General features: G+C 55.0%; 1 protein-coding gene across 1 annotated transcript; it reads left to right on the top strand.

Moving 5' to 3' along the window:
• Positions 1-3,668: 3,668 nt before the first annotated feature.
• Positions 3,669-10,962, top strand: LOC141932472 (ectonucleoside triphosphate diphosphohydrolase 8-like). Its single transcript, XM_074846112.1, has 9 exons — positions 3,669-3,791; positions 4,717-4,834; positions 5,374-5,524; positions 6,596-6,755; positions 7,565-7,798; positions 8,848-9,120; positions 9,627-9,737; positions 10,401-10,538; positions 10,780-10,962. Exons 1-9 carry the CDS (start codon positions 3,669-3,671, stop codon positions 10,960-10,962), a joined length of 1,491 nt encoding a protein of 496 aa, XP_074702213.1.
• Positions 10,963-11,261: the final 299 nt, after the last annotated feature.

Here is an 11,261-nt window from a genome sequence, read left to right as displayed (position 1 = left end):
GGAAACAGTCTTCTCCCTCCTGGAGTGCCAAGGTGGAAGGAGAAGGGGCTAGTGCTTAACGCATTCAGCAAGAGGAGGTAAAAGCTAAGGTAATTATCTGATCTGTTAATCAAGGGGCCTCTGTGGAAGCCCATGAAGGGAGCAGGCGTGGGTGCAATAGGGGCTGTTTGTTATGCTGTGTGCTGGGGACATGACGCAGGTTTGGGAAGACGGTCTGCAGCGAGCCTTTCACCTGGTCTCATGGGGGCTCACGGGCTCTGCCTCTCCCCCAGCTTGCCAGGCATCCTCCCAGCCCTAGCTTTCTGTTGCCCGAAAGTTTTTGCAGGGAGAATTTTGCCCCCAAAATTATTAAGCCATTAGCTGTGACTTGGCTCAGGAATACCTAGCATAAACTGAGGAAGTATTACCTTTTATCAATTTTTTTAACTGAAATATATTTAAACAATATTACCTCTCCCAGCAAAGCCTCTGTCCTGATCCCACCCCTGTATCTACCGTTGTCCACCAGCCGAGCCCATGGGGGTCTGTAGGATGGCAGATGAGCCCCAGTAAGGAGAGTGCTGGAGAATGGGGATTCCTGGTCCTCTTCAGCTGGGGCAGCTTGAAGCCCTGTAGCTCCTGCTGCGTTTCAGGGAAGGGAAGAGCTACAACAGATGGAGGAGCTCCCTTGAAACCAGAGTTTCTTCAAGCCATCCACCCAGATCCAGTGGTGCCACATGCCCTCTGCCTGGGCACAGCCCCATCCTGCAGCTCTGCCCCAAGCCCTGCCAGGCCTTCGGCACCCAGACAGGCTGTTTGCTCAAAAATGTGCTGGTGAAACTGGTTCTCCTGCTTTTGCACATCCACATTTCCTTCCAAGAGGAAGGTGGACACTCAGGACCTCGGGATGTGGATGAAGGGCTCTAGCACCTGGGGGATGTCTCCTGACCCCACTCATGGCTGCGAGGTGTACGGCTGCTGTGCAGGGAACGGACACATCTGCCCACGTTAGCAGGAATTAGTGCACCACAAACACTGCTTTCACAGCAAACAAAACACCGCTGGGTGCGGTTGCCTGTGCTCTGCTCAGTGGTGTCCACAGGGTGCTCTCATCAGCTTGACCCTGATCTCCAACCCTCTGGGGCTGTGCCCATCTCAGGAGCAGGGCTGAGTCTGGTCCTGCCATCCTTTCTAGGACAAGGTCCATGCAAGATGGGTGGCTGAGGGCTCCTGCAGCTCCAGAGCACTGGGGCTGCTCCAAGGCCCCTTTGGAGTGAACACAGCCCTCGAGGGATTGGATCCCTGAGGTGGGGCCACAGACCATGGGTGGGACCACGGGGCCGTGTGTCCCACTCACTGCCTGAGTGTTTTGTCCCACTCAACACGTTTATGTGGGGTCCATTGCTCTCAGAAGCTGCAGTGGTGGACCTGGAAGCATTACAAAACTTGCATTTGGCATGTGGCCCCAGCTGCACCCCAGTTCCCTACTGGGACAAGCTCCAGGCTGGATGCAGACCTGGGGCACTCCCACCCATCCCTTCTTTCGGCAGCCCAGGAGACCCTTCCATGCACCATGGCCAGTTGCTGCTGTGTCAGCTTAGTCCCAGTAAGATCTGTCCTTCACTGCCCTTGTGCTTACGTGGACCAGGGCTGTTCCTGGCTGGACTTGCCCCAAGCTAGGACAGCAGGTTTTCCAAAGGGCTGAGCCTGGCAAAGAGACTCAAATTCCTAGGAACTGAGACAGAAACAGCAGTTCAGACAGTCCCACTGCCTGGACACTCATTCACACCCTTCCAGTGAAGCCGTGTGAGTCCAAAGGTAATGAGTTGTGTGGAGGTGGGAATGCAGGAGTGGTGGCACTCCCTGGGCTCCAGGCATCCACCCCACCACCACACAAGCCACTGCAAAGACGACTGCCATGGGAAGAGGGACTGGCCTGGAGGTGTGAGCCCCAGCCAGCCGGCAGCAGGGTACAGCACAGGCAGCCAGCTCTGTGCAAGCTGAAGGTAGGTGTGACCTGGGACAGCACTCAAGGACTGCTGCACCCTCGATTTCACAGGGTGGTGCTTTCAATGCACACAGCGTCCTGCCGGCTGCAGGGAAAGGTGCTCTGGAAAGGTGGCATGTGATGAAGGCTCCCTAGCACTCCTTTCCCTTCTGGCATCCCTGTGTTTGACTCAGCTGAGATAAGGCAGCTGGGAACTGAATCCTTCCATTGAGATCGACCTTGTGATGGCCCTGGCAGCCTCTTATCAGGAAGCTGAATCAGCAGGAAGCAGCTTTGCTGTACCACCCAGAGGGAGCAGGTCTCCCATCCACCAGCCCTCTCGGTCCCAGGACAGGGGTGCCAGGGGTCTGTGGCTGGGGTGTGATACCCTGCCTGTGCCGCTGAGACTCGAACATGTGCCCAGAGAGATGACAGAGCCAGGGGCTGTGAGGGCCTGAGTCCTCCTCACTTCCCTGGCTCTCCTTGGGGTCCCCATGTCTGCAGGGACCCCCAGCCCAGGAGCAGCTTGAAGCTGGGTCACACGCAGGGAAGGGATGACTGCAGTCCCAGCTGGGCCATGACAATGTCTTGGCCTCTCCTGTCTCCCCTGGCAAAGCTCAGCGAGCATTGCTGAGACCCCCCTGGCAGGGCCGTTCTCCTCTGATGTGATTTTCCTTCTCATTGTAATAAAACTTATCATCACGGCACCTACCACTCTGTGTGTGATTTCAGGGCATTGGATACTGGAAATATCACTCTCGCCTCTTATAAACCTTGTGGAGACTCATAATGGAAATATTAAGACCGGTGAAAGCAAAGAGAGAACAGAAATGTGAGTGTGTGTGTAAAAGCACAAAGAAGCAGGGGGACAAGGGTTAAAAGGAGAGGTGTGTGCTAATTGCTGCAGGACTCCTATGTGTGATTTCATTCAAATGAGGAGGAGGAACTAACTGGCTGAAGATAAGGTGTCAGGAAGATGCCGAACTGAGCCATAAATATACCTGTAAGACAAACAAGAGAAATCATATTCAAGAGTTTTGCCTAAGGCTGATGAGGTCTGAGATAAAATAACGGGAGAAGATTTTCGAGCAGCATCCATTTCCAAAGGATATAAAAGGCAAGGCCAAGCTGGGTTTGCTGTAGGCAGTGGAGGAGCTCAGGGCCACAGCAAGGACTCAAAACCCAGCTCCGAGCAATCCCACCTGGGCATAACACCTGGATACACGGGTCTGGGAGTGCCAGCAGGTGAGCTGACCTTACTTACACCTTGTAAAATGAAATCACCTTCCCCTTCTACAATATCGCACACTGAGGGGTTTTTGCAATTTCCCATGTTCTCCTCTGTTTGGTGCAGTGTTTCTTTTGCTCCTCCTGGACCTGATCCTTCCCGGTAGTGGTGAACTGAGCAGGAGTGGGTGCGGGACCTGGAGGACTGTTGCGATCCCATCGTGACTGTGCCAGGCTGCTGGGCAACCAACCCCTCTTTCCTCCAGCCCCCCCTATTTTATCCTAGTGTGGCTTTTCCCAGGGAAAGATCTGATTATCCACCAGGATTTCCAGGCTACACAGCTTAAGATAACATCAGCATGGGGACAACTTTCGGAGCTGATCTCCTTGCAGCTCTCACTGACTAGCTTGTTCCCAGCTGGCCGTGTCCAACCACCTTTCTCCTGTGTTTGGCTTTGCAGGAGCCTTCGCCACAATGTTTGTTAACAAGAAGCACTTCACCAGTGCCATTGTCGGGGCACTGGTCGCACTCTCCATCATTGCCCTTGTTCTCAGCCTGGTGAGGATTGAAGATGTCACCCTGCCACCCACAGTCAAGGTGAGCCCAAAAGAAGGTCCCCGAGCACCACTGCAGAGACCTGTCACCTCGGCAGGTGCTCAGAGGCAACAGCTCATCTTCCGGGTTAGGAGGTGAAGGGGGGTTGGCAGGAACTACCTTTTAGTACCTGGGTGGGTGTTTTCTTCCCATCTCAAGGTGCAGGCAGAAGAAATACAGCCTGGCCACCTCGAAATCGGGTGTGGGAAACCTCCTCTGAAACTAGCCAGCATGCTATGCGCTTGACGTGTTTCGAGGAGATTACCTTGGGTCAGATGGGTAGGGCAAAGCCCTCCCAGGGCACCGCACTGCAGGGCAATGCACCTCCACATGGCCTTTGTTCCTGCCAGGTCCCACCAGCCTGTCCTAACCGGCTCACACGACAGCATAAGCATCGTGGCTCCTCCCTGTCTCTCCCTTGCCGCTTGGCATCCCACCCTGGCTGCTGGAAGAGGGCTGGCACAGTTTCAGGGTGAGGTGGAGGGCTTTACAGGGGAGAGGCACACGGTTGGGTGCTCCCAGACTGGGGCTGGTGTGGCCCTGCCAGTCTCTGCCCAGGCTGGGTGCAGCCATGGGTAGCAGAGAGCACTGGAGATGGGAGAGTTGCTGGCCCCAAGGTGCGGCCAGTGTAGACACAAAAAGTATGTAACCAAGAAAGAAAATAAAAAGGCATGAGGAAACAACTAAGAAAATGTTTGTGTAAGCTGGCATTGCTGCACAGACCTCAGCAGAGGGAATGAAAAAGTCCCTCAGTTGCTGTGAGAAATGCCCATGCGGAGACCATGCACTGTCACTGCTCTGCTCTGCCATGGTGCAGCTAGCTGTGCCTTAGAGAGATATTTTTTGGGGGCATCCTCTGGCCTCACCACCCTGGCAGTGCAGGATGCTGATCCTCCTGCCGGTGTGATGTCTTGGTTTTTCCTTCCAGTATGGGATGGTGTTTGATGCAGGCTCGTCCCACACCTCCCTGTTTGTCTACGAGTGGGATTCAGACAAGGAGAACGACACCGGTGTGGTCAGCCAGAACTTGACCTGTGATGTCCAGGGTCAGTATCCCCCTGCCGTGTGTTCAGTGCTGCCCTGAGTGTTCATGTGGTGGGTGGGATGTCCTGTCCCTTCCTTTTATTGTCCTGCCCACGCTGGGCAGCTCTGTCCATCCTGCTGGCACTGCTGGCACGGTGGGGAGCCCTGGCTGCAGGCAGAGTGGTCCCTGACTCCCTGCTGGCTTCACTCATGGTTGGAGGGCCCTCAGCACCATGTGCCCACACACTTGGTGGGACTGAAGCACCTTGATGTTGCTCTGGATTTTCATTCCTCCACCTTGGACTGCTCCCGGCTGCCCAAGCTGCTGTCCTGGCTGGGGAAGGTCTCAGTCATAGAGGTGGGGACACTGCTGAAAACATGGGAGACATGGGGAGGCCATAGGAGAGGAACATAAGCATGGTTCAGTCAGGTCTCGGGGGACCCTGGAAAAGCACCCTGTGTTGCTAAGAGGTGACAGACCTCACTGCCCTGTGCCACCTTGCTCCCACATCCATGTCCTCAGCAGTTCCCATCAGCCTGTCCCATCCTGACTCTCTTCCAGGGCAAGGCATATCAAGCTATGCCAATGATCCCACAAAAGCTGGTGATTCCCTAAGGGAGTGCCTGAATAAAGCCATGAAGGTTGTTCCTGCTGGAAAACAGAGGGATGTCCCAGCTTATCTCGGAGCAACAGCAGGCATGAGGCTACTGAGGTACTGCTGTGGGGCGTGGGGGTGATGGAGCAGTGACTGAGCTGCCAGCAGCCACTGCCAGAATACAGTGTCCTGCTTGGGGCCAGGCTACCAGGAGGTCCCAGCTCTCATGATGCCATGAACAAGTGACTGGGGAGTGAGGAGAAGGCAGCCCAGTGGGGACACATGGGTGGCTGAGCAGTCCTGAGCAACTGGCCCTGGGGCAGAGAGGCTGCTCAGAGGTGTCTGTCGGTGTCCTGGGACCCCACGTCCCAGGATGGTGCTGCATGCCCAATTCCAAGCAAAAATTGCTTCTCAGAGCTCTTTGTTTACTCTTCATTATTCCTGAAACACAAGGGAGTTGAGATGCCACCAGGAGAGGTGCCATCTGCCCAGATGGATGGGTGCTGGTGGGGGAGAGGGGGCAAGGTAGGAGGCAACGAGGTGCTGCGGGACTAGCCCTTACCTTTCACCAGCCCATATTAGCTCTCTTCAAATGTCAACCTTCATTTCATGGTTCTTGGTTTTATGGTTGCAGATATTTAACATTATTTCTGTGCCCTGGCAATTAGACCCCTCCATTGGGAAAGAGCCAGGTCATAGCCTGAAGGTTACTTGCTTCAGAGAGCGAACACATGCTGGCAGCCCCAAGACATCTTCCCCACTCAGAGGTCTGAAACCAGGCTGGCACCTTCCCGAAAGCCCCACCTGAGCTCAGCAACCAGCCCTGGCTTTGGTGAAGTCAGTGGGTGATGTCCAAACCTGGGTTTTGCAGCACAATCCCCTCTGGCCTCCAGCACTAGGAAGATACTTAGGTAGGGAAGGGTGGCCTGGCAAACCTCTGTGTGACTGGGATCAAGCTGCACTGGAGGGAAGAGATTGCTATTGCTCCTAGATTTGTGATGCCAAGTCTAGACAGCTGGGATTTACGCTGTACGAGCAGCTTTGACAAGTTACATAGCAGGAAACATCATTTCACACAAACGGCTTGTTGCAAAAAACAAGTATGTGGAACTGGGGAAAAAAAACCCCAGACTGTTTTGATGTATTGATGTAGCTGGGTACGTGTCCTGACCTTTGAGTCCTTCTTAGGGAACAGAACAGCTCAGCAGCAGATCAAGTCCTGGCTGAAGTTACTAAGACCATGCAAGAGTACCCCGTGGCTTTCAAAGGGGCTCAGATCCTTACAGGAGAGGAAGAGGGGGCTTATGGCTGGATCACCATCAACTACCTGCTAGACTCCTTCACTAAGGTGGGAGAAGGGGGAAACACCCCCTCCTTCTTTCCTAACACAGCTTTTCTGATTTTTCTTAAGCGCAGAAGGAAAGGCCAGGGTTAACAACTTTCTGAAACGATCTAGGGGAGCAGCCAGTTCTCCTCTGGCTCACCTACAGTGAAAGAGGAGGGAGAAATCAGGAGCAGGGGTGTTAAGAGCAAAGGGCACATGTCCGCACCATAGGGACACAGGGTCTCTTGGGGACAGCGGGGTCAGCCGTGCAGCCCAGTGGGGACCATTTGCTCCTGCTGGGCTTTGTCTCACTGCCCTGGGAAGGTCTATCTCTGTGTGGCTCTGGGAGACTCGAATTTGGCTTCAATGTGCCAGTCTGAAGGAAGCTTGAACCAAACCTCTTTCCTGCCACCCTCTATCCCAGCACCACCACAGCTGAGAGTGGTGCTGGCACCGCTGGGCTCCTGTGCAAGCTGCTGGAGGAGTTCTGTCCTTCCCCTTGCACCGGTGCCTCTGCCGCCTGCTCTTCAGGAAGGGCAGCCCCTCCAAGCCAGGTCCTCACCAGCTCTTTGGTCTGGGGACCGGTGACTCAGAGCCATGTGAGCCCACAGAACGTTGGCACAATTCAATCTCTGTTTTTTCTGGCTCTGATAAATGGCCAGGCTGGTTGGGCAGGGAAGGCAGTGGGGCCTCACGTAGGGAAATAATTGAATTGAATACCTGTTGAATTTAGTAATAAAACCCTATTGACTTCAGTGGGTTGAGAATTTTGCTCAGGGCAAGTAAACCCAGCCCTGTGCTACTCCTCTTCCTCTCCTGTCTTGCCTTGGCAGTACTCCCCCAAAGCACACATGTGGGTTCGTCCAGAGGCAGCCAACATTTTTGGGGCACTGGATCTTGGAGGAGCATCCACTCAGATCAGCTTTATGCCTGAAAGTTCAGTGATGAATTGGAATGAAACCTCCAAGTTCACATTGTACGGGTATAACTACAACATCTACACACACAGCTACCTCTGCTACGGGCAGAATGAGATGCTGAAGCGACTGGCAAAGGAATTAATTGCGGTGAGAGGGGAACTGGGGGGTAATTGGACTCTGGTTTCATGATACCAACCATGGACTTGTTAATGCATAAAAGAAGAACAGGCAATGCTCTTCCAGAGGGGCATCAGCAGGGACTGAGAGCAGGTACAGACTCCTTGGAGCACAGGTAGGCAGAGGTGGAGAGGAGCATAGGAAGCATCAGAAGGGGTGGCTCAGGAGGGGTCTTCAGGCTCTACAGAGCTGCCTCGCACAGGGTGTGGAAAAGGCAGGACCAGGCTCTTCTCAGAGGTGCAAGGCGACAAGGCAAGAGGCAACGGGCACAAGCTGGAACACGCGAGTTTCCAAACAGATGCAGGGGAAATGTTTTTCTCAATAAGAATGGACAAATATCAGAATAGGACCCAGAAATGCTGTGGAGTCACCAACATTGGAGATATTCAGAACTTGATGGGACAAGGCTCTGAGCAACCCAATCTAGCTGATCATGCTTTAAGGAGGAGGTTGGCACAGAGACCCTATAGCTCCCCCCAAACCTCAACTGCTCTGTGACTGCACAGACCGGAGAAAAGTGAGCCAGAGACCTTTCTCAGGCCAATTTTTGGAAGGTGAGAGGGGAAGAGGGTCTTCATGGAGCTGCGCCTTGCCAGGAGAGGCAGCCTTGGTGAGCTAGAAGGGTTTGCTCATGATGCACAGCCAGGACGGTCCCAGGTGGTGTCCCTGGCTGGGGCTGGAGCTAGAGACAGAGCTAGAGCTGGGGTGGAGAGGGTTTTGCATGCCCCAAATCATGGCACCCTGGCCAGGGTAGAGACGTGCTGGGTCCCTGAAATTGGTCTGCTTCCGTAGGAGAGGGAATGAGACAAAGCAGAGTGAGAATTAGTGTTGAGCTCAGGCTGAGACTGCAGACAGCCAGCAAGATCAGGACTAAACAGCAGGAGGGTCTTTCCCTGCTGAGGAGGTGGGAGATGCCTGTGCCCGTGGCTTTAGGGGGAGCGCTGGGTGAAGCCTCACACCCGTCATGCCTGCCAAGAGGGTTTGGAGGGGGCTGCAGCCTGTGATTTTGCTATTCCCAGGAGTCATCCTCCAGCACGCGAGTCGATCACCCTTGCTACCCAAAAGACTACAATGAAACCATCTCGCTGTCTTCCTTCTGCACCAGCCCCTGCACGAACCAGAGTGACCCACGCCTGATCCTCGGTGACAGGAACGTGACCCTGGAGGGCAGGGGCAATGCCAGTGGGTGCCTGTCTGCCATCAAGAAGCTGTTCAACTTCTCGGCATGTGGCCAGCGCCAGGACTGCACCTTTGACGGTGTCTACCAGCCCCCAGTCAGAGGGCAGTTCATTGTAAGGCAAATCCCATCCTCCCACCTCCGAGGCAGAGCATGTCCCCGGGTGCAGTGGTGTCCTTGTGTGTCCCCTGGCACTGTCACCTCCCTGCAGCAGAACAGGGGCAAGAAGCTCCCAAATTACCACTGCCCCAGGGCATACCAGGGATTGCTGTCTCAGGTTTTCCAGCCAGCTCTCCGAATGGGGCCATGTTAACAAAACAGGTGCTTAATCAAAAAACAACTTTTCAGTAAAAAAACCCCAGCTTAGCCAGCAGCTTGCAGGCAAGGCTCTGCCTGCACTCCATGTGCTGCCGTAGCCAGCAGGCACCTACACTCCCAGCTCATCATCTCTGCTGGGACATGGACAATGACGCTGTGGGACTATACAAGGGTGGGACAAACCTGGTGAAGTGGTGAAGGACAAACCCCACCTCCTGCTTCAAGGGGAGTGGGGGGTGGTCAGCTGTCTGGGGGGGGTTTCCCTACTGTAGCTCAATGACATTTCTGCCTCTTGCCTTTCAGGCCTTCTCTGCCTTTTACTATAACTTCAAGTTTCTCAACCTGACCAAGGGGCAATCGCTGGCCACTGTCAGGGAGACCATCGAGCATTTCTGCACAAGAAGCTGGGAAAATGTACGTTCCCCACAATGGAAGGCTGTGGGGAAGCTTCAGAAGCAAAGGGGCCCTGGGGTGGGGGAAGAGGAGCAGGGACCCCTCCAGGGCAAGGCTCCCCAGTTGCTAAGCTGTGCCCTACACAGTGGAGCCATCCCTGAGCTCTGTGTGGGAGCCAGGACCATCCTGCACCCACCCTTGGGGGCCCTCCTTGCTCATGCAACACTGAGAAAGGGGCAGCCAGGGCAGGTGAAGGCAGCAAAATCTCTCCTCCAGCACAGGAGCTGGGGATGGAGGTGGGTCTGTAGCACTGGAGGATGCTGAGAGGAGAGTCAGCTGCTGGCACCACTCTGGAAACAAGTCAAATGGGCATGGATAAGGCCAAGAGGTGCTAGGACCTCCATGGGGCTGAGAGCAGGAGCCCTTTGCATGAGGAGGCTGAGATGGGAGGATCTGGGGCAGGAGGAGCTCCAGTATGTCTCTCTATGTGGAGAGTAAACCCTCCCCAAAGGAGTTGCCCCATGCGGACAGGTCCAAAATACCTGCCTGGTCCAGACGTCTTTTTCTGGATGCTGGTGGCTGTGGAGCCATTGCCCCTCATGCAGCAGTCACCAGGACACTGTCCCTGCATGGAAACTGACTGCAAATGACTTCCCTTCCTCCCCAAACATGTCCCCACCCCAGCTGTCTTCTAGCTACCCTAAAGAGAATCCTGAGCGACTGTCTAAATACTGCGCCAACGCCAACTACATCCTCACACTCCTCCTCGACGCCTACAAGTTCAATGAGACCAGCTGGAACAACATCTTCTTTCGGATGAAGGTAGGCAGTGAACCCAGCCTGCAGGCAGGAGTAGAGGCAGTGCTGGGGAAAAGAGCCAGCTTCCCGCCTTGGGGGGTGCTGTGAGAGCCACGGTCCAGAAAGCCCTGCTTGCCCCGCATCCCAGCGTGGGTGTGGGGCCAGCTACTGCACCCCATTTGGGCCATACAGGAGTAGGTGGCCCTGTGTCGTCGGTGTGGCTTTCCTGCAGGGCTAACTCATCATCCCCTCTCTCTTCGGCCAGGCGGGGAGCGCCGATGTCGGCTGGACGCTGGGCTACATGCTGAACCTCACCAACATGATCCCAGCGGAGCCTCCAACATGGGTGAAGGGGCACGTTCCTTCCCTGTGGGCTGCGGCCATCACCTTCATCATCCTCACCCTTGCCTTGGGGTTTGCTGCCCTGCTCCTGCTCTTGTGGGTGTAGGAGCCCAACTGCATTTCAGAGCCTGGCAGGAGCACGTTGGGGCTGGAGGGCTCCCTGCACTGCAGTGCACTGCACTTCTGCCAGCAGGACTGGCAGCCTGAGGCTGGTTCAGTGATGATGAGCATGTGATCCTCTACAGCCCTGAAGAACTGAGGTCTGGCCTTCCATGGGACTGGCCCCAACATGCAGATAGGCACCTTGGGAGGTTTCCAGAGGAGCTCCGCTCCTGTGGAGTCCTGCTGGGATCATTCCACATACCACAGGAACCCCAGCCATGCCTATCTGCCTCCTCACACCAC

This window comes from Strix aluco, chromosome 20, assembly GCF_031877795.1.
Source record: "Strix aluco isolate bStrAlu1 chromosome 20, bStrAlu1.hap1, whole genome shotgun sequence".
NCBI classification, from domain to species: Eukaryota; Metazoa; Chordata; class Aves; order Strigiformes; family Strigidae; genus Strix; species Strix aluco.
The sequence above is the reverse complement of the archived record's forward strand: the minus strand, read 5'-3'. Positions and strand labels throughout refer to the sequence as shown.